At 35.6% G+C, this 24,055-nt stretch overlaps 1 protein-coding gene across 27 annotated transcripts in view; it reads left to right on the top strand.

Annotated features, from left to right (window-relative positions):
- Positions 1 to 24,055, top strand: part of ADAM22 (ADAM metallopeptidase domain 22) — a 218,741-nt gene that overhangs the window by 162,549 nt on the left and 32,137 nt on the right. For all 27 annotated transcript variants that reach the window (XM_077857073.1, XM_077857081.1, XM_077857080.1 and 24 more), the window contains 11 exons: positions 869 to 959; positions 2,370 to 2,421; positions 7,099 to 7,198; positions 10,242 to 10,313; positions 10,738 to 10,830; positions 14,366 to 14,446; positions 17,205 to 17,255; positions 17,481 to 17,544; positions 19,028 to 19,133; positions 19,898 to 20,017; positions 23,135 to 23,303. In XM_077857073.1, coding sequence (XP_077713199.1) covers positions 869 to 959; positions 2,370 to 2,421; positions 7,099 to 7,198; positions 10,242 to 10,313; positions 10,738 to 10,830; positions 14,366 to 14,446; positions 17,205 to 17,255; positions 17,481 to 17,544; positions 19,028 to 19,133; positions 19,898 to 20,017; positions 23,135 to 23,303 — 999 coding nt within the window. The remainder of the gene's footprint in view (positions 1 to 868; positions 960 to 2,369; positions 2,422 to 7,098; positions 7,199 to 10,241; positions 10,314 to 10,737; positions 10,831 to 14,365; positions 14,447 to 17,204; positions 17,256 to 17,480; positions 17,545 to 19,027; positions 19,134 to 19,897; positions 20,018 to 23,134; positions 23,304 to 24,055) is intronic.

Here is a 24,055-nt window from a genome sequence, read left to right as displayed (position 1 = left end):
ACTGGAGGACAGAGGATAAGAAAATAATGGAAGATAATATTTGATAATTCTCTTCATAATTCTACCTAGAATAATCTCCAAATATAGCTATTTACAGATTATATAGGTAAAGTCTTTAACTTTATTGAAAATAAGGCCCTATTTTTTTGGCTGATTTCCTAGAGAATTGAATAATTCCCAAAGCACTGGCTTACTATCTAACAACCCAGTTGGAAATTTTCTTCCTTCTTCAATATTTGGCAAATTTTTGGAGAAAAAATAGACTAAGTTTTCCAAAGAGTTCCTTTTACCCCTCAGGTACTAAGTCTGATGGAAGTGATCTAAAAGAAAAACACTTGAGTGTACATATTGAAAAAATATCTATAGGTCTTCTCAAGTTTCTTTTGCCCACACATCATTACCATATCTTATTACTCATACCATTTGTTTGCTGAAGCCACATCCTTTTTAATTTGGGGAAATTTCAGGAGTGCAAGTGGACACACAAAAATGAACAAGTTTCAAATAATTTAGACATTTATTTTTTTATTATCTGAAAGGCTAATTTAAGTATATACAAGTATAGGTTTTTGAGAAATGTCACTAGTGAAATTTGGACTCAGAGTTAGGCTTAAATTTCTACACCCAAAAGGTGGTGATTCTCTGGCTTCTAGTCTTCCATATAAGATTGAATCAAACATGGATTTATTTCTTACAGTGTTTTCCCAAATGTTCCGTAGTTCAGCTTTAGCTACTGTATGTTTAACCTCTGCTAAATAAGATGCTTAGAAATTACTTATTTCCAATTATATTGTGACATTTTTCTCTGGCCCATCTTTAAAAAATAATTTTTGTTTACATGTCTTTTGTTTTTGTTTTTGTCTTTCAGTTTGGGAAAACTGATTTAATGGCAGTTACACTTGCCCAGTCATTAGCCCATAATATTGGTATTATCTCAGACAAAAGAAAGTTAGCAAGTGGTAAGTTCAGCCTTGTGGTTTAGTTGTATTTAAAATAGACCATCTATAAATATTTTGGAGAATGAGATTTTAAATTCAGTTACTTGATCAAAAGAGTTTGGGTGATAGCATAAGATAAACAGCTGGGACATACGATATTTTTTTCAAAAGTGATGAAAGGTGATATTTGCCCTGGAGGTGAAAATTTTTCCACATGTCATAAACATTTAAAACTGTGCGATGATAAATTCATTGTTGAATTTGACCTAAAAAAGGACAAAATAAACTCAGGTAATTTTAAGTGGCCTAGTAGAGAATCCTAGGCATGTTGGTTTAAGGCATACTGTTTTATTATGGTTTATTTAAAACATCTCTTGAGACTCCTGGGTGGCTTAGTGGTTGAGTGTCTGCCTTTGGCTCAACGTGTGATCCTGGGTCCGGGGATCGAGTCCTGCATCAGGTTCCCCCTCAGGGGAATCAAGCATCATATATTTGGAGTAATTTGATTAGAGCCATATTTATTCCATTATTTTATAAATTTTTAAAAATTTTTGATAAAGATTTTAGTTATTTATTCATGAGAGACACACACAGAGAGAGAGGCAGAGACATAGGCAGAGGGAGAAGCAGACTCCCTATGGGGAGCCTTATGTGGGATTTGATCCAAGGACCCCAGGATCATAACCTGAGCCAAAGGAAGATGCTCAACCACTGAGCCACCCAGGCGTCTCTTATTTTATGAATAACAAATATAAATATGATTGTTTATATTAATAATAACTATGACCATTTTATGAAGTGCCCATTATACGACAGATAACTGAATGCCAGTATTATCTACATCTAGATACTCATTTAATCCTCAAGGTAATCCTGCAAGACCTATTGCTAGCCCATCTTACAGAATAAGGTGCCTGGATGTGAAAGGGTAATGTCTCCAAAATTACTCACATATTAAGTGGCAAGTCCAGATTTGGGGGCCAGGTATTGTAAACCTTTCTGCCTAACCAGTTTACTGTGCTGTCTTCTAACCAGCAGCCTCGGTGCAGAGGTTTTAAATCTGGACTGGACAAGAAATTGTAAGAATTCCCATAAAGGACTATGAAACCAGAACCCTATAGTGATGCTATTTCATTGGTTTTATATTGTTAAGCCATTTTAAAGCATTTAATGAATGTTTTAAAATAAGGCGACTTGTTAAAATATCAAGATTTTACTTTAGTAAAAATTGTATAATCTTGATATGGTCAAAGTGGATTTTTGTTATTATGCATTGCATATAAAACTTTGAATATAAGGAAAATTAGAAAGTGGGTATTGCTTTTTAAAATGTACTTAAGGAATAAGGTGAAGATATACTTTTAAAAATAGACTACTATACTGCACCTGTTTTCACTCTGTAAAAAGGCATGTGTTTTCATTTTCTCTTAGGTGAGTGTAAATGTGAGGACACGTGGTCTGGATGCATAATGGGAGACACTGGGTGAGCCACATCTTTTGAAAATAACTCAGTTTTCCTTTCCCTGCTGTGCTGTTGTCTCCTTAGGAGTATGATACCAACAACTTCGTACGTGGAACCTCACTACAGACATTAAAAAGAAAATTGGGTGTAGATTTTCTCAGTGGCTCTGTATTATAAAATATTTTCATAAAATAGTCTCTTATTTATAAAAACAATTGATGTCAGTTAAAATAGAAGACCAAAGACTTTGTTAGCCTTTAATCTAGGCTAGAAGTGTAAGAAGCAAGGAATAGCTTTGTTCTTCATGAATTACCTACTAATTTTCTTTTCTTTTGACTCTTCAATTCCAATTAAATGGGTTGTAAAAAGTAGTGTGCTGGTAAGCGGATTCTCAAAATCAAAAACAAGAAGAGCCTGGATTTGTAGCTTTCTCAGATTTTTGTGGCTCAAACACAATGACTGATCTTAAGCTATCAGTAGTAGGGCACCGAGCAAGGAATAGGAAATAGAAGTATACATTCTGCTCTCCTGAGAAGGGTTTTCATTTTTTATGCCCTTCATACACTATCAGGTGCCAATCTTGTATTTATTTCTTCTTAAGAAACTGTACAACCATTCCTTTCATGCTAAGCTCAATCACTATATCTTTAAACTTCTATCATCTTGAGCTCTTATTATCCTAATAACATTCTAGATACTCAGACAACTTTCAGCCTCCCTCTCTCCCCTCCTGAACTCTGTTTCCATCATCATTGAAAAGGTATAAAGAGTAGAGGAGTGGACCCTTGTATATCATCACCCAGCTTAAAAAAAAATACCACCAACATAGTTAAATCCCCCTTGTGTTCTCTCATACTGCTCTCCAGCCCAAGTTACTGCTGTCTTGAATTAGCTTATTATTATTCACAAACCCTTTTTAATACTTTTATTACTTATATGTATGCGTTGAAGTAATACACAGCATTGATTGCATGTTTTTAGTGTTTATATGAAAGGAATTGTACTATATGTACTCTTCCGTGATTTGCTTTTTTTGATCTTTATGTTTGTAAGATTTATCCATGCTAGTAAATATATAGCTCTAGTTCATGGAATGTATTCAGCACAGATTTCTCCCTTCTCTTTTTCATGCATGTGAATCATATCATTTTTCTGCTCAAAACTTTTGTGACTTTCTCTTGTCTGATGAATAAGGTTTAACGTTCTTCCGCCAGCACCTGGAGGAAGTGCATTATCTTTCTTCATCCTATTTATAATCTCATTTTCCACTGCTATTCATGGTCATTTGCTTATTACCATAGTTATATAGGGGTTTCCAGCCTTTTTGATTTTCTAACATAATCCTACATGGATTTTAAGCTTCTTAAAAATTTGCTCATCATAAATGTACATTAATTTCCAGCCTCTTTGGAGTCCTTCGATATATTCTCTTGATTTGGAATTCTCATTTTGCTCTAACTGCATTTCTAGCCATTTGAGATTTATTATAATTTTAACTCCTGCATTGTAATTTAATTCTGTATGTCCTTATGCTTTGCCTCACTAGTTCGTTGTGAATTTTTGAGGATTACATCTTAGCTAATAGGTGTTTCTGTTTGACCTTACTTTGTAATATCTTGACACACTTGATTTTCAATAAATATTTATTGATATTGTAATTTTGAACTTCCAAGAAATGTATGAGAAGGAAGATAAATGATAGAGGGGACTGTATATGCAAGCATGTATTAAAATATTTTACAAAATATCTTTGGACTTTCTGTTTAGTAATAGAAGGAAATGTTAAAAGTCCTTATCCATAGTTTCAGTTTTCCAACACTTACTAAATTACAAGCTAGAAGTCCTTGTCTTTTAAAAGCTATTTGGTATGTTATGTTTGATTATTCTGTTTAATTACTAAAAACAAAATTTTGTAGACTGTCTGCCTAGATTAAGCATAATGTGTAGCTAAATCAAATGGCAACACTCAGAAATGAACAAAGCTCTTTCTATTGGAACTTCTCTGATATCAAGTAGATGTGTGCAAGAGAAAAACTTTAAAATAAAACGTGTTACATGATGCTATATATAATTTGAGCTGTGTCAAACATCACCAGACTATTAATTATGGACACTTATTTCCTGTGGGTACTTGCCCTCTTGTTTCTACTTTATGAACTTTCTGTTTACTGCTACATGTTGGAAAGCAGGTTGGAATTAATACCAGTCCTATTTAAAGGTATAAAAACTAGAATTTTGAGAAAGCATTGAATATAATAGATATATTTTCCTGCCAAAAAGATTTTTAGGAAGAGCCTAGGGAAATTTCTGCTTTCAGGTATTTGAAGAGCCATGGCATGGTAGAGGAATTAATCTTATTTGGTACAGGTCACTTCAAAGAACTGTGTGGGACAGTTTATAGGAAGTCTGATGTGGCACGGTGAAGGTAAGAACAGTCTACAAATTCCAAGTGTTTATATATAGAAGAGCTTTCCTGTGAGGTCGTGGGTTTCCTATCACTGTTGAGAGCAGACTGAATGCCCAGCTGGACAGTGGGCAGGAGCCTGGGCCAGGCTGAGACCCCGGAGGGCTCCTTTGCAGGGCAGGAGTTGAACTAGACTTGGGAATCCAACACAAAGAGTTATTCACTTTTCCTTTGCCACGAGGGGAATCATCTTGAGTTTTGACCAGTAGAATAAAGAGGGAACTTGAAGAAACCTTATTTAAATTCCGTAACTTAGAGATATGTAGGATGGATTAGAGGAGAAGGCAATAAAACATTGGCTAGGGTGCCATTTGAAGGGAAAATTAGAAGTAATATGCATAACAAATTTTTAAAATAAAGAATAAATTTCATGACCTGTTAGGAAGATGAAATGAAGGAGGTAAAATAATTCAGATAATGTAAACCCAGAATACCTTTATTTAGCACAAAACACTTGAAAAATTAGTTTAAGGTAAATTATCACTGTAAGTTCCATTCATTGATTCACAAAGCATTAATGTCTGTGCTAGAAAAAAGTAGGGATGTAATAGGACATAATACTTACAGGCTGGTGGGAGAGACTTTATAAAAACCAACCGGTTTTTTTTTTTTTTTAAAGATTTTATTTATCTATTCATAGACACACAGAGAGAGGCAGAAGAAGAGGGAGAAGCAGGCTCCATGCAGGGAGCCCGATGTGGGACTCGATCCCAGGTCTCCAGGATCACACCCCAGGCTGTAGGCGGTGCCAAACCGCTGCGCCACCGGGACTGCCCAAAACTATCTGTTATTAATTGTGTCCTCACTTTAATAAAAGCTCAATGTAAAACAATTGTTGAAAAATAGAGAAGGTTAAATTTTTATTACTTCTTGTTATTCAGTAATAGCCATGGTTAATGGTAAAATACTGCTAATCAGTACTTTTTCTTTTTCCATTTTATCATTGTTTTATAAAATTTGGATCTTGTATATGTCATTTGTATATTTTATAGTTAACATTATATAGTCAGCATTTCTAAGTCTTTATTTTTCAGTGCCATAATTATTAAGAATTCCATGGTATTCTGTTTTATTAATATATCACAGTTAACAGTTTTCTTCTAAACATTTATGTGATTTTTATGGCATTTGCTATTACAAATCATGCTACCGAAAGTTTCTTTCTTCTTATGTCTTTGTACCCATAGCTAGTTATTTCCTCTAGAAAAATTTCTTAAAGTAGAATTACTAGATTTAAGAATATTTCTGATTGGGATCCCTGGGTGGCGCAGCGGTTTAGCGCCTGCCTTTGGCCCAGGGCGCGATCCTGGAGACCCGGGATCGAATCCCACATCGGGCTCTCGGTGCATGGAGCCTGCTTCTCCCTCTGCCTATGTCTCTGCCTCTCTCTCTCTGTGACTATCATAAATAAATAAAAATTAAAAAAAAATATTTCTGATTGAAGATTCTTAATACATATTGTCAAATTGTTCTCCAGCTACATTTCTTTTTCTTCTGATCCCTTATTACCCGTTTTTGGATTTTGACATAATCTTAAGAAAAGTTGCAAGAATAGTAACAAAGAACCTTTTTGTCCTCTGAATCCTAATTTGCTAATTTGATACCCCATCACCCCCAAATACCTCAGTGTGCATTGCATACAAACAAGTCCATCCTCCTACAGAACCAAAGTGCAACCAATAAAATCATCTAATTCTTAGCCCTCATTTAAGATAGCCTTGTATTCCAGAAATGCCTCCTTAACAAGATGGTTCAGAATCAAGTGTATCAAGTGTCGCATTTAGTCTTTATGCCTCTTATCTTACTTTAGTCTGAAACAGTTCCTTAGTTTTTCTTTGACTTTCATGACTGACACATTCACAGATTATAAAATCATTTATTTTGTAAAATGTTCTGCAATTTGGGATCCAGCCCAGTTTTTATATTTAAGAAAGACTCATTATGAAATAAATTGTTCCAAATGTTCTTTGATTGAAAATAGAGGTATGCGTGTGTTTCTTTTGAATGTATATCCTAATAATGAACAGTCCATAGTCACTATCAGTCACTAAATGAAGAATTTAGAAATATACTGGTAGAATGAAAGTTTTATGGATTTAACACAAATGTACATATGTGAAATTTATTTTTCATTTTTAAGGATGATGTTACAATTTTAACAATGTTCAAGACTAGCATACAGACGAGGGAGACTAAAATTGTACCCAGTTATTGCTTTTTTTTCTGTCTTACAGGTATTATCTTCCTAAAAAGTTCACCCAGTGTAATATTGAAGAGTATCATGACTTTCTAAATAGTGGAGGTGGTGCCTGCCTTTTCAACAAACCTTCTAAGGTACTAAGTGTGATCAGAATTATTAGTAATTAATCTTTCTAAGGTATTACTTAGCCATTGGCTCTTACAAAAGAAAACTTTCCAACTTGACTTCTATGTCCCTATATTAGATACTTGAAATATATGCATTTTTATTTTATTCTTTTAAGATTTTATTTATTAATGAGAGGCAGAGAGAGAGAAAGAGAGAGAGAGACATAGGTAGAAGGAGAAGCAGGCTCCCTGCAGGGAGCCCGATGTGGGATTTGATTCCAGGACCCCAGGATCATGCCCTGAGACAAAGGCAGATGTTCAACCACAAGCCACCAAGGCATCCCTGAAATATCTGCATTTTATTTATTTATTTTTAATTTTTTTAGATTTTTAAAAAATTTATTTATTAGAGATAGAGAGAGAGAGAGACAGGCAGAGGGAGAAACAGGCTCCATGCTGGGAGCCCAATGTGGGACTCGATCCCGGGTCTCCAGGATCACGCCCTGGGCTAAACCGCAAAGCCACCGGGGCTGCCTAATAACTGTATTTTATTTTATTTTATTTTTTTTTATTTTTATTTTTTTTTAATTTTTTTATTTATTTATGATAGTCACAGAGAGAGACAGAGGCAGAGACAGGCAGAGGGAGAAGCAGGCTCCATGCACCGGGAGCCCGATGTGGGACTCGATCCCGAGTCTCCAGGATCGCGCCCTGGGCCAAAGGCAGGCGCCAAACCGCTGCGCCACCCAGGGATCCCTAATAACTGTATTTTAAAGTCAACTTTAATCTTAGACATTTTGGGTTATTTTTTTTCTAATTTATTTATTTGAGAGAGAGAGAGAGTGCATATATGTACATGCAGTGAGCTGGGTGAGGGGCAGGGGGAGAGGGAAAGAGAATCTCAAGCACACTCCATTCTGAGTATAGAGCCTGATGCAGGGCCCATGCAGGGCTAGATCCCAGGACCCTGAGATCATGACCTGAGCCAAAATCAAGAGTCAGTTGCTCAACCAACTAAGCCACCCAGGCACCTGGCATTTGAAGCTATTCTGAGGGGAATAGAAAACAAGTGTAAATGAGACAATGTGTTTTCTAAAAAATGATTAGCTTGCAAAGATGGTTTTATTTTCCTTTTTCATTTTCTTGGTTCTTTGTATATGTAATCACAACTCAAACTGATGGAAAGAGGGGAATTTCTTTCTTCATTACTCTCTACCCACTGCCTTTCAGAATGAGCAGCATGATTAAAATTACTTTTACTTCTCAGTATGAAAACCAAGGCTGCTTAAAGCAAAAAAGGAGAAAGTCTTTGTGTACTTAGACCTTGTCAGAGGCATTTCCAACTTGCAGAACAGTCTCTGGTTACTGACTTGAAAGCAGATCTTCCTCATGTATTTGGAAGATTGCAGGTTAAAGCAGAATGCTTTGTCCTTGTTAATTATGTGAAATATTATGTGTTTCTGTGTGTGTACTACAGCGATATGTGGCATTGCCTTTATAATCATTTACCAGGTTTCATTCTTTGTCTATTCCAGTGAAATGTAGGAAGTGTATCATATTGCTTTGAAAAGCAGTGACAGGCAGCCTGGGTGGCTCAGTGGTTTAGCGCTGCCTTCAGGCCAGGGCGTGATCCTGGAGACCTGGGATCAAGTCCCAAGTCCAGCTCCCTGCATGGAGCCTGTTTCTCCCTCTGCCTGTGTCTCTGCCTCTCTCTCTCTCTCTCTCTCCCCCCCTCCCCCCCGCCCCCCTCCCCCCGTGTCTCTGCCTCTCCCCCCCCACCCCGCCCCGTGTGTGTGTGTGTGTGTGTGTGTGTGTGTGTCATGAATAAATGGGTAAAATCTTAAATAAAAGTGACAATTTTAAAGACTCTTTGCAAAAGCTTCAGAAGGGATATTTGAACTCAATCCTGCTGCTGTGAATGAAAAACAATTCAAGTCTCTTTACCAAAATGACTGATTATTCTGAGTTCAGAGTAGAAGAATAAATGTATTTTTCATCTGGATAAGTTTTAGTTTTGGCTTTCAAAGCTGTTTCATTTATTATGATCCCTTTCAACTGAAAATAGAATCTAGAGATATATTGACTATTTGTAGGAGAGGAGAGAATATTTGAAATCAGGAGGGGATTTTGTTGTCATTGCTGCTTTTTTTATTGTTTTTTTTTTCCCTCTAGTTATTTAAGAAAGTGTGGGTGTGGGTATCTGTCTGTTGATAGGTATGTGTTCCATTCCATTCTATAATATGTAAACTTTGATGAACTTCTGAATGAATATTATATAACTGGGACATAGCAGCTACTTATTAATTTTACCTATCACCATAAGATAAGTTATGCTCAAAAAATAATGAAATTAATGGAGAGTTTAAAAATAAAATAATCTTAAAATGTACTCTTGTATAGGCCAAAAGTTGCTTTCTTCTCTGGGGCAAATTATTATTACTGTGTTCTGCAAAGCTATGCTAATAGGGGAAACTATACTTTATATTAAATAAGTGGATTTATTAATTTGCATGATGTTTTCATAACTATTAAATAACTTTTTATTTCACAAAGATATATAGTTTGTGAAGGGTTTTCACAGATGATTGAACTTGATCCTCACAATTTGTGATGTAAATGGGCAGCTAATATTATTATTATTCTTGCTTTAAATATTAAAGCACTTGTGCTCTGAGATGACAAGTTATTTGTCCAAGATAGGTAGCTGATTCAAGATTTGAACCCACACTTTCTGTCTCCAAATCTCTTGCTTCCTGTTTGAAATGAATTTTCAGGAGTCAGTCTGGCTTGGCTTCACTCCTTGCTAGATCATCTTTTATTTTGGTGGCATTTACCAGGCTCCATATGTATATTATTATATGTAAATATAATTAAATCTGAAATAGAAACAGAAGTAGACACTTTTGTTCTAAAGTTCTAGAGTTAGCTTTCAAGTTTGGGAAAATAAAAATATACTTGGAAATGACTGACAGGTATACCGGATGTAGAATTGTGGCACTTATGGTCTCTTATAAGGTCTTTGATCTTGATTTATCCATATTTTAGTTCTCTGTCTGATTTCATCCTGCAGCTTCTCGATCCTCCTGAGTGTGGCAATGGCTTCATTGAAACTGGAGAAGAGTGTGATTGTGGGACCCCGGCAGTAAGTCTCTGGGTGTTTTTTTTTTTGTTTTTTTTTGTTTTTTAATTTATGATAGAGAGAGAGAGAGAGAGAGAGGCAGAGACACAGGCAGAGGGAGAAGCAGGCTCCGTGTACCAGGAGCCCGATGTGAGATTCGATCCCAGGTCTCCAGGATCGTGCCCTGGGCCAAAGGCAGGCGCCAAACCACTGTGCCACCCAGGGATCCCTCTCTGGGTGTTTTGATGATTTTATTTTTTTAGGTTATTCAGGGTCATTTCAAGTCCACACACGAGATATACAGAGCTGGTGTTATGTGTGGAAATTTCATAGGCTATATGGAAGAAAGATTTTTATTGGAGGGTTATACATTTATTTAAAAATTATCCTGGTACTTTCAGAAAATGATGCCATTTTATGATGTTTTGCAAATGTTTATATTCCTTAGGAGTGTGTCCTTGAAGGAGCAGAATGTTGTAAGAAATGCACCTTGACTCAAGAGTCTCAATGCAGTGATGGTCTTTGTTGTAAAAAGTGCAAGGTAAATAAACATTAAGCAATGACTAATTGACAGAAAAGAGGATGTATGTGATTAAATCATCAAGGCTAGGCAAATATAATAATAATAATACTGTCTAACATGTATTAAATGACTAAGTGCCACCTGCTTTACAGGATCCTCACAGAATCTTTTGAAGTCTCATTACTATTTTTATTCCTACTTAACGGCTGAGAACACCAAGGCATGTACTGATTAAATAGTTGCCCAGGGTGTTGTACCAAGTTAAGTCAGACAGCTGGGTCCTGGAACTTGTTTACTTCCCAGTTTTTCTTCTCATTACTGCCTGCCTGAGGTGCATGCCCATTAACCAAAGTCAGATGTTCTTAACCTTCAAGTGTTTTTCTTTTCTTTGTAAAGCCAAGTTGATATTTCAATAGATTCTTCTTTTCTGCTGCTGTGCTTAGTTTATTTCTTGCATTAGCTATTGAAGGAGCAGAAGCTATACTTTTAGACATGATAACATCTTATGTGTATTACCATGCACCATGCAAGAGAGTTTAGAATTCATCTTTATGCACATTGTTTTCATCATCCCAATAGCATCCTACGCCTGTCCCCAAATATTTAAGGCTTAACATCATAACCAGAAGATATTTGATCCTTACCTTTTTTCAAGGAAATCTATTTCTTTTTTCTCTTCTTATATAAAATATTGTATAATATTCTGTATTAGCTCTGAGGTTTAGTGTCCATTTCAGTATGTATGTTTTGCGGAGGCACTGCCTGGAACTTAACCAGTAATTGGTACAGGTTCCTTAGTAAATATTTGTTGAATGAATAAATAAATATGCACAGCACTCTCTTATTGACTATTTGCTGATTGACTAACTTTCATCTAATGAGGGAGAGTGGGATATGAACTTATCATATTAAGTATCTACTGTGTGCCAGATACAATCAAAGAGATTGTGTTAAACACTTTCAATTTATATCATCATGTATCTGGGTTTCTCGGTCCTGGCACTGTCAACATTTTTGGCTGGATAATTGTTTTGTTTTGAGAGTGTGTCTTGTATATTGTAAGTTATTTAGCAACATCGCTGACTTCTACCCACTTAGATAGAAGCACCACCCCTCCCAGTCATGACAACCAGAAATATTTCCAAACATTGCCAAATGTCCCCTTGGGGGCAAAATCACTGCTGGTTGAGACGACTGTTGTAGGTAATGCTCATAACCACACTTTTGGGATAGGCATTATTATCCATATTTTTCCAGTTGAGCATTCCTGGTGTCAGGGAAGTGATATGACCTGCATATGCTCATTCAGCTATTAAGAAATAGATGTGAAGTTACATCACAGATCTGCTGGCAGCAATTTTTGTTGTTTCTACTTTACAACTATGTCTCTGGCAGCTTTTTAAGACAAGCCACTGGCAGAGATCTCTGAAAGCACTCTAAAAAAGGAAGATTAAATCAAATATGAAACAGCATTTTAAGATTTAGATTGTGTCATCTGTTTAGTCTGTCATCTTCCCCAACTGCCATAAAAAGGGTCCCAATCATTTATTTTAATCCTCAACGTTTTTAGTCTGCCCGTTTGTAAGATATCATTTTTATTTTGATGTATAGATTTAGACTTTTTGTGATATGAACATTTCAAGTAACAAATTCAAAATAATAGAATTACAATATATACAATAAAATGTCGTGATTAACTACCTCACAAAGTAAGCTGCAGCTATAGCAGTCAAGTAAGAGCTTTTTGCCAATTTCTCTATCTTGCACTCCCAGCTCTTTCTCCATCCTAAACTCATCAAGGAGCCAGAGGCAGGATAATGAATGGAGAAGGGGGAATAGAAAAACAGGCTGAGAAATCCTGTGTATCTCTATTTATTCTATATGCATATATGCTAAAGTATATCTAAATCAGAGTTGGCAAACATTTTGGGGAAAGGGTCAGGTAGTAAATTGTTTAGGCTTTGTAGGCCATAAGGTCTCTGTCTCAGTTACTGAGTTCTGCCTTTGAAAACAGTCATCAAAAATATAGAAACAAAAGTGTTCCAATAAAACTTTATCAAAACATATGACCAGCCACTTTTTGCCCTGGAGCCATAATTTGCTAACCACTACTGTGAAACATTGCTAATTGACTTGTTTATTTTTTTTGTTCACTCATTAGTATGTAAGTTCCAAGAAGGCAGGGATTTGGGTCAGTTTATCTACTGCTGTATCCCAGCACTGAGAGCAAGTTGTCCTTCACTATGCTTTCTTTTAAAAGTGTCTTGGCAGTTCTTGAGGATTCACACTCTCATATAAACTCCATCTTAAATATGCTCATATTTCCACTTCAGACTCTAAAATTGTGGCTTACCGCAATCCCAAGAAGTTGGAAGGAAGAGAACCAGAGTATATGAATTTAAATTGTCCTGCTTATTTCTTTATTTTCATGGCCTATTTACCCCACTAAAATGTGAATTCCTTGCAAACAGGATTCTTGTATTTTGTTCTCCACTGAGTCCCCAGTGCAAGAAACTGCCTGGCACATTTTAAGTGCCTAAGAAATACTTGATGAATGAATGAACACAAATTTTGTTCAGATCTTCTAAAAAATATCTGTTGAAATCCCGATTAGAGTTGGCAGTGTACTATTCATAGTCTATGGACAATAGGAAACTAAGTGCTTGGAGGGTTATGAGCAAGGGAGAGAAGATGAAAGCTGGTGGGGGAGAGAGGGTCTGAGTAATGTGTATGTTTGTATGAGCAGACATAAAAACACAGGAGGATCTAGTCCCCAGTATTAGCATTTTGGAGAGGGAAAGAGAATGAGATTGAAGAGAGGGGAAGGATGATGACTTTGTGTATCTATATTTGTTTTTTTATAATGAGTACTCTCACAATTTATAAATTCAGTGAATTTAAAATTTTATTTGTAACTCCTACACCTACAAGAAATATTTCAGGTGATTGCAAATAGGCAGGAAAAAAAAAGAGAAAAACCCTTTTCATACACAGGTACCAACAATAGAAACATTAGACAAGAATAAAAGATCACAGCATAGATCTATATAAAAATGAGACCTGAGACAAAGGACAGTATGGGAAGAAATCACTTTACCAGAAAATCTAACTTTTGCAATTCAGCCTAGAATGTAATGTTCAGAATCTTGGCAGATAAGGCAAAAAAAAAAAAAAAAAAAAAAGTAAAATGATGAAGGTGCCAGTAAGAATGAAGAGTAAAGTGCAAATCCAAAGCCTTTTTTGAGAGGAAGAATTAGTAGAAATTGGACTGGCTTGTCCTTCTGGGGAGATGGCTCATCAAGACCCATCCTATTTTAGTAGATATTGTAAGACTTACATGTGATGACTGTGTAGATTATTTCATAAACCAGAAGCTTTTCCTGAAAGCTATTAAATGAACAGTTCATTCAGTAATGTGGTTTTCACAGATTACCATCTTAAAATTGCTTGAGATATTCCTATCCAAGAAGACTCATTTTGCTTTTCTTTTGAGATGGTACTGTGTGAGATTTTTTTTCCAACAGTTTTGCACATTGATTTTTGTTCATTTTAGTTTCAGCCTATGGGGACCGTGTGCCGAGAAGCGGTAAACGATTGCGATATTCGTGAAACATGCTCGGGAAATTCAAGCCAGGTAATTTACAGAATCATTGTTCTAAACTCAATGGGAAAGAGCAGGGGTAGCTATAGTGCACTGGTCCCCAAGCAAAATGTAAAGGAACAGGATATCATGTCTTTTTCACATCACTTCTCACTCTCCCATTATTTACTTCTCAGGAATTTCAGTTTCAGTAATCAGACCCTGAGCTGATGTGTAGCATCATTTTATCTCAGTGCTGAACTAACCTCAGACTGCAAGAGTGCCTTAACTATTTCATTTCTGTTTTTAAGTAAAGAGTAAAAGGCATTTGCTTTTTGTCTAATTTTCCCTCCAGCTGGTTGAAACAGGAGCCAGCCAACACAGAGAGACCCACAGAGCGCTAGTTCGGAGGAGGAGTCTGTTCTTCTGTCTTGACTCTTCTTTATCTGAGATCATATGCACCACCTCACCCATTAATAATCATGTAGTTGTAAGTGGAGAAGATGGAGAAGCTGATAAACTTTGGTGAGGGTTCACAGATTTCACATGGTGATTATATTTCCAGACAGTCCTCAGTTTGTGTGGTAGTGTAGGGCGATAACAACGGCCATGCAAGCTGAAATCATGTAAAGTCATCTTAATAATCAGTGCAAAACATTACAGTTGTGCTGTGATCTTTAAAAAAAAATGTCAGCATACTAAAACCTTTCTTACTCTTTGTTTTAAGTTAATAGGGAAATGAAAAAATAAACTGATATTTATTCAGCCCACTAACATAAAACAGAAACATTGAGAATTACAAATTTTATTTCTTTGTAAAATCGTATCAGGAGAAGTTTGGGCTGTGCATACCTTCTGGCCATAAGCCTTAAGATCGATCATCAGCATCTTTACTATAGCTTTGTTGAATTGTCAGACTCCCTTCTAAGTTTGGATCAGCTTTTGACATTTTATCCTTTGCACTTTCAATGTCATGAAATACCTCCAAGAGATGTGAAAGTGTCAATGTGAGGGGTTTTTTTGTTTGTTTGTTTTTGCCAAATAGCAGTATCAATGTGCCCAGTCAGTGATTTTTTTTTTTTTTTTTTTTTGCTGTGACTCAATTTACAATTGATTTGAATTTCAATTCTAGTGTCATCATTTTTCATTTGTTTTCTGGATTTTCATCTTTGCTGCCCAATTCCCTCTTAGGATTATCTAGTTTTATAAAACGTCACTCACCTGCTATTACCCAGAGACAGAAAGGCAACACCACACCTACAGCCTTTGTTGTCTGTGCACAAACTAAATGACCACAGGCAGTGACCAGTCACTGACAGACTTTGCAAAAAGTGACATGCCATCATTGACCATGATGGGCAACTGTTATATACCTAGTGAGCATGGAATGAAAGGCTAGTAGCAGAGTTTGTGCTTTAGGCAGTTACAGTTATTATGCTTTGGTAACTGAAATTGGAACTGTGTTATTGGGGTACTGATGTCATTTCACAAAACCATGATATCTGAAATTCATGTATATTGGAGCTATGAAAAGCAAGGACAGCCTACATATTTTTCCTCTAGAGAAGAGGGATTCAGTAATAGTATATCTGCATTAATCATTAAAATGCTTTATTTTAAAGGTAGTCATCCTAAGAGACTAAAGATCTTTTTTGTAAAAGTATTTTATTTTCTTACTATCTAATTGGCATTGTTTTTATAAGCTAATACTTAGTGATAAAAAGGGTATGATGAATGATTGCCTCATATGTTCCTGGAGGGAAAGTATATTAGAGCCACTTCTTTGGACTGTGATTATACAATAAGCTGGAGCTTTAAAAAAGAATCTAAAATCCAAAGATGATGTATAAAGATGCTCTTGTTGAATTAGTTGTAACAATAACCTGGAGGCAGTTATAAGTGAATATTGTAGTATATTGGTTATATGGTTTGTTAGCTCAATGCAGTGTATTATACCCACCAAGGATGATACCTACAATGAAGCTTATTATGACCTGAGGAAATTCATGTGATGAAAGTATAAGGGGAAGAAGCAGGACATCAAATATTATCTGTAACTTGATGATGTACTAGTATTTAAAAAATCAAATTTCGTAGAAAAAGGTAGAGAAAAAATATACCAAAATATAAAAAGATGTTGTCTTTGAGTGGTGGCTCTCTCTTGAGAGGCTTTCTTTCTTTCTTTTACATTTCCTGCATTTTCTCAAGGGAGTATATAATTATAAAGATAGAAAAAATGTATAATAAAATCTTAAATACTGTTTATTAAGAATGTTTTGCAGTTTTCTGCAATTGCTACAAGGGAAAAATGGGGCTATAAATATGGTTTTTTCTACTGTGCCTAAGTTGGACTTCTGCTCAAGAGGCATTTTAGGAGTAAGGGCTGTGTGCTTCCCATGGCAAAAAAAAAAAAAAAAAAAAAAAAAAAAAAAGGAGGAAACTAGTTATTGCTCCGTTTATGTTGGCATCCTCCTTGCTTCTGTTTTGTGCTCTTGTTTTTCTTGCTCTGAGGAATAGTGTATAAAGCAAGATGCTCTGAAATGTTAGGGTTGGCTGAGGCATAGCATCAGTTCTTTTTATTTGCTACTGTGTAATCAACTGGTAGATCCATACTTTTAGGGGAAAGTGCACCAATTGTTGTATTTCCTTTTGCTTCCTCTTAATCTTTTTTTGTTTTTATTTTCAGATGTTTTAAGGGACTTAGCCATATTATCAGACTTTTATTTTCAAAAAAAATGAAAACATTACAAGGATTAGTTCAGCCAGATATTTTGCTGTGCACTTGGTTCATAGTTCTGTTTTCATTTCCTAGTGTGCCCCCAATATTCATAAAATGGATGGATATTCATGTGATGGTATTCAGGTAGGTTACTTCATCTTTACCTAAATCTTTCATGTGTACCAGCATGAAAGAAAATACTTAAATCTTATCAAAATAGGAAAATCAATTTAAATGTTTTGTGATCAATTCTGAAGACAAAAGGTTTTATAATACTCACCTACTAGTTTTCCCAGTCGTATTTTCTTTTTTCAGTGGTCCAGCATAAGCAGACATTGCATTTTTAATTGGTATGCTTTTCCATTTTAGGGGATTTGCTTTGGAGGAAGATGTAAAACCAGGGATAGGCAATGCAAATACATCTGGGGGCAAAGTAAGTAAAGAGTGTGCCTGGATCCTTTTCAAAGTTTAATATCGGTCAAAGGACATGTGAGCTGGAAGTAAATTTTCAACCACTTTATGACCAGAGGATTCTCAAAGACACTTTAGGTCTTACTAGGGGCACTGTTATGGCCATTAGGGAAAAGTATCTCCATTGAGAAGACAGTTGGCTAGTTGGTTGTGCCTTTGGACAAGAATGAAGGTGCCTTGCTGCTGGGCAGATAAAGTCCACTCCAGGGTGTGCAGCCTGGGGAATAGAGCAAGCCTCGATTTCAGTTCCATTCACAGTTTCCTCAGCTGAGGTCCTTAAGCGAAACCTGTACAATCATATGTGATGGGCATGGACCCTGGATAGGGCACCCTGGCTTGGCTAGAGTTACTTTTTCTTCCTAAACTATCTCTCTTAAAGTCTAATTGGCTTTCCTAATTACAAATCACCTTCTGCTGAGGTAGCTGTGCCATGTCAGAAAAAAATTATAGCCTTATTGCTTTCAAAGTTTGTCAGATTTTCAGAGGGAAATATCTAATATTTGTATCAAACATTATTTAAATTGTATCTCTGTGTAAATGTGTATTTAAATACTCTTCCATATATTTCTTTGAAGGCAATTTTTGCTTTGAACTCTTTCAGTAAACAATTTGTAGTAAGAAGTAAGCTATAAAGATAATCTTTAATTGTCACAAATAGTGGCTATATTCTTTCTGAGAGTGCAAGTATATGCCCTCTTGTGAATAACTGGGGAATGGGAGAAAATACACAAATACAGAAAAAAAACCTACCAATGTGATTTTTTTAAAATAGACACAAACAGTTATCTTTGATTAGTTTGCAAAAGTCATTTTGTTCTCACTCTAGGGACAGTTCCATCAACCAGCCCTGTCTTTAGCCAAGATAAAGTCCTGATAAAGAACCTGACATAGCTTAAAATGTTATTTGACTGTCCTAGATTTAGTGTGAATTCAAGCTTGTCTAAAGCCAGAATGAAATTAAATTGTTTTTTTGATAGTTGTTAAGAATTAGTATAAAAGGTGGAAGTTATACTACTTTTTTTTGAATCTTTAGTTACAGTGCCTCGTTATTTTAATAAACTTGTCATTATGATTAATAAAAGTTGCCAAGTGAGAAATTTGTGTTTTACATTTGCACTGAGATTAAAATGTGGAGTATTTATTCCAGGAACAATTTGGTAACATCTTCACCTAATTAGTGGCCAAATTCTGAGGGTGTTGTTCTTGGAACCTATAGCCTCTGTCTCATCAACGATCTAATAGATTTGTTTTCCAAATTTCCAATGAAGAATGTAACTGAGTTATGGATATAAAGGACAACTCTTGAGAACCACAGACACAGTTTTTGGACTTGGCCACATTGTCTTAAAGAAGAGCCCTTAAATGGCTACTTTCCCTTATTACAAGCATTTTGAGCTGCTCCTGTGTTGTATCCCTCACTGATGGAAAACTCTGTTCTGCTCCAGAGGTAATGGCATCAGATAAATACTGCTATGAGAAACTCAATATTGAAGGGACCGAGAAGGGTAACTGTGGGAAAGACAAAGACACGTGGATACAGTGCAACAAACGGTGAGATGGAGAAGTTTGCCCAGTAATTTTTATTTTTTCTCTAGCTGATGAAGTTTGATATTTCCATATATTATCTTGATAGTCTGCTAATCATTCTTGACAAAATATTTATTAGTATACATGTTTTTATTATGTATTTTAGTAATTAAAATATGCTAGATATAGAAAATATGTCAATATTTAATACCACTGGAAATATTTCAGAAGTTAAATTAGAATTATATGTGATAGTTGAGGAAATAGTGGATTATATTGAAAAAGGGATCATGAGTCTATGTGGCTGAAAATCTAATATATAGAATCTAGTGTGTGTGTGTGTATATATATATATATGTAAATTTTCAATTCTGGGGAAACAGTTTGAAGAAAGAGCTGTATTCCAGTACTCATCCAACAGTCATTTATTCACTTGTCAAATATTTTTAAAAATGTTTTAGCATATCCAGTAATGTGTTCTAGGGAAAGAGATTCTGATCTAAAAGAAGTATTTTTGGTGGATAATTTCCTTTAAAGAAATGCTTGAACTAACGGACAGTAAAGGAAAAGCTAGAAAACAATTGGGATTTTGGTATATGGATAACATGTTCAGAGAATACACTTTTAAAGGAGGAGGTAGACTGTTTTGGGCTTAACTTATAATTTGAGCAAATAAAATATGGTTGATTAAGAAAAATCCTAAAATAAGCTAAGATTATTGTTCTAACTATACATGGTTTGTTCTCTCTTTGGGGAAAGAAGTAAATAATTGGTGTCTTTTAACACAGGGATGTGCTTTGTGGTTACCTTTTGTGCACCAATATTGGTAACATACCCAGACTTGGAGAACTTGATGGTGAAATCACATCTACTTTAGTTGTGCAGCAGGGAAGGACATTAAACTGCAGGTAATTATCTCCATTCTGTGAGAACATTGATTCCTCAAAGGAATGCCATGTAGGGTTACTTTGGTTTTCTGTTCCCATGAGTGTTAGCAAGGTGAAACAGAATCTAGCCCATAGGGGTGACCAAGTAAATCTTGATACAAAAAGGTTGAAAAGAAGGTAAGAATTAGTTGACTATGCTTGCTGGAGTTATATTTAATGGGTTAAGAAAATCTTACAGGACTTAGTTTGTATTTAATTCCTGTCAGTGAAAATGACTCAGAGCGCCTGGGTAAAATCAGCAGATTAAATATATGCGTCTTCCTTTACTCCCTTCTGAAATCCCACTAAAATGACACTAAGTGAGTTTTTTTTTTTGTTTTTTTTTTTGTTTTTTTTTAGAATTCATGTGTATCTACAGGGAGGTAAAAAAAAAAGGGAGCAACAGTAACAAAATTAACAAAACAGTAACAAAATTTTTGAGTGTGGAGAGCCAAATGGATGTGTGGCAAATGATTGTCAAAACTAAGAAACCTGAATTCCTGAGTCGGTAATGGAGAAAATGGAGAGCTACATAGTACATCAAATCACTTCCCCAAAGGCTCAAAAATTGGCAGCGTGATCTACTTCTGAGAGACAGAGTAAAGGTTTCAGGGACAGGGAAGGGTTAAAATAAAGAAGATAGTTGAAAGTCTGCTAACAGATTACTTCCTGACTCACCTAAACTGAGATTGCTCACCCTCCCATGGAAGATTTGAGCTTTACATTCTGCACATAATAAAACAGATTTCCATACTGAAGGACAACTGGCAATATTGATATCAGAGTGTATGTAAGTGTTCTAGCCTCATCCATGTTCAGCCAGAAAGCCCTAAAATTTCCTATCATTTATCTGATTTCTCAACCCAAAATGAGCTGTTTATCAGACATGTGAAGGAAGACACTGATACACATACATGCGTACACACACATACACAAAAAGATAAAAACAACCAGAAAAAAGGGTACCTATCGATATTTATGAGAAATATTTATCATGAAGTAAGAATGCAGTGCTATTTTTTTTTAAATGAAGAACATTCATAGAAACAAATGCTGTTGGAAATTAAAAATATAGAGGTAGAAATTAAACTCAGTAGTTGAAATGATCTCCCAGAAAGTAGAGCAAAAGCAGCTAAAGGAGTGAGACAAAGAGAAAATCTCACCAAGTTGGAAGAGAAATGATGAACAGGGAAAATAGCAGGGAAGAAATCGTCAGTGAGTGACTTAGATTGTCTACCAAGAATGGACTTGAGTTCCTACATTGAGAGGCTCACTAAGTACAGGTACAATGAATGAAATTAGAGGACGTCTAAACCTATCATTATGCAACTTCAGAATCTTAGGACAAAGAAAAGAATCCTAAATGTTTTCAGGGAGGAATAAAAAAAGGATCAAGCTTAAGATCTTTCAAGGAGCCCTGAGGGCCAGAAGACAATGGAGAACATGATTTCTGAACTAAGTTCTGTACCCAGGCAAAATAACAATCAAGTATGAAGGCAGAAAATATACACAACTTTTAGATATACAGTTTTCCCCATAAATGTATTCCCTGATCCCCTTTCTCAGGAAGATATTAGAAATTGTGCTGCACTAAAATGAAAGAATAAACTAAGAAAGGGAAAGGTTGGGCATATAGGAAACAAGATGCCCACCATTAAGACTCAGGCCAATCCTGCAATGATTGGTGAGGGGAAATCCCAGACATTACAGTTCTGCACAAGGTACAGTGGGCAGCCAGATCAGACAGGAGCAGGGCACACTCCAGTTAATAACTCCAGGAGAGATTTCTACAGGAAGATGAATTGATGCTCAGACATATCTTGAGGATTTTGGGGCCAGCAGTTTGATTAGTTTTGCATTAATGACAAATTCTTAGAAAAACTAGGTAAAAAAGACAACAAACAAGAGACTTGCTAATCTAAGGGGAAATGAAAAGTACAGGAAAAGATTTAATTATGGCATACTGTATCACTCAACTGAATAACATTAACATAGTCCTAAAAATGTGCATTTTTATTGATTTGACTATTAATTAAACAAAATTTATGGTGGGAGGATAGGAGAAAGATATAAATTGTCAGATTCCATTGAGGGAAGTCAGTTGATAGTATCTGAGATGGAAAAATAAAAAATAGTAACACAGACTCATTATTTAAAGATATGTACACAAATAACAAAAGAATCAATTAAATGTAGACAGTGGTTTCCTCCAAGGAGGGATATATGATGGAGGAGAGGGCACTGGACCACTTTATTGGATTTTTAAAAACCAATTTGTCTGTTTGGCTCTTTAAACTATATGCATGTCTCATTTTGATAAAAATAAAAAGAAAGGAGATTTATGTGCTGACATTGACATGGTACCATATGAATAAATTAATTATGAGTTTACATTTTAACCCTATTCTTTTTTTTTTCTATATAACTTGTAGGCTTGTTATATTGAATAGTGAAGTTACAATAACTTAGCCACTCTCAAATATAATTTTTAAATTAGCAGTCTTCTTGGAAAATATAAACCCAAACCACTTTCCATCCATGTTTGAAACATGTGTGAAATCTTGAAACCTACTTATTCAAATCAAATGCTATAATAATGGCTCACTTGACTTGTACATGAGCCAAGGCAAAGTGATAAAGCTGTTTCAATTTAGGCCCTCGATATAATGTTTAAATACTAAAATATGTCAATGTCTCTGAAAGGAATTAGATCAAAAGATTCAATTGCTTTCTCCATTTAGAGGTTGAAAATGGTTATGCTATTGGTTTTTATTAGATAATAAATAGAAAAATAGAGAAAGTAGTATTGCCCACTTTTTAGTATTGTTTTGTTTTGCTTTTAGTGAGAGAAAGACAGCACGCATGCTTGAACAGAGGGTAGGAGCAGAGGGAGAGTGAGAATCCCAAGCAGGTTCCATGCTCAGCCCAGATATAGGGCTCTATCTCACGACCCTGAGATCATAACTTGAGCTGAAATCAAGAGTTGGACACTTAACCGACTGAACCACCCAGGAAACCCCACTTTTTAGATTTTAAGCAGATTCTCAAAATGAATGTGAATTAATTGAGTCCTCTTTTCTTTTTGTTCTCTGTTTTTAGTGGTGGGCATGTGAAGCTTGAAGAAGATGTAGATCTTGGCTATGTGGAAGATGGAACTCCTTGTGGTCCCCAAATGATGTGCTTAGAACACAGATGTCTTCCGGTAGCTTCCTTCAACTTTAGTACTTGCTTAAGCAATAAAGAAGGCACTGTTTGTTCAGGAAATGGAGTAAGTGTTCAGTACCTTACCATAGAGAAACTCCTCTATTCTTTCATATCACAGAAGTAGATATGACCCTAACCTGCTTATTTTGTAAAAATGGAAAATATGCTTATTCATGTTGCTAGCTGGCACGTAAACAGTTATTTGGTCATAGTCATTGGAATATTTCTGTTGTGTAATCTGTGCAAGCCTAGGAATAAGGAAAAGTATAATCTTCCAAACCAAATTCTTCTGTTTCTTTCTTATTATGTTAATGTGATTTCATATAATATAATGTCAGTTTTCTACAAGTGATCTGGGAGAGAAGTTTTAATAAACTATAAAGGGATTTTTTTAAAAGATTTTATTTATTTATTCATGAAAGATGCACACAGAGAGAGAGAGAGAGAGGCGCCGACACAGGCAGGCTCCATGCAGAGAGCCCGATGTGGGACTTGATCCCGGGGCCCCAGGATCATGCCCTGGGCTGAAGGCAGGCACTTAACCGCTGAGCCACCCAGGGATTCCCTATAAAGGGATTTTAAAAGAGTGTAAAAAAAGTGTAAATAGGGGCATTGACCACAATATTTAACAACTGGTATGGTCCAGTCACTGAGCAATTAGAATAGATCATAAATACCTGCTGTAGCCACACCAAGTGTGTATTAGTTGAGGATAACTCCTAGAGGTAAAAACTGAATAAGTCAGGGAAATAAATGTTGATCACAGATGAAAAGAAAAAAATGGCATTGTTTAAAGGACTAAATTCTATTCTTTTC

Source organism: Canis aureus, chromosome 18, assembly GCF_053574225.1.
Source record: "Canis aureus isolate CA01 chromosome 18, VMU_Caureus_v.1.0, whole genome shotgun sequence".
Classification (NCBI taxonomy): domain Eukaryota; kingdom Metazoa; phylum Chordata; class Mammalia; order Carnivora; family Canidae; genus Canis; species Canis aureus.
Note: the sequence above shows the minus strand (reverse complement) of the source record. Positions and strands in the feature narration are given on the sequence as shown.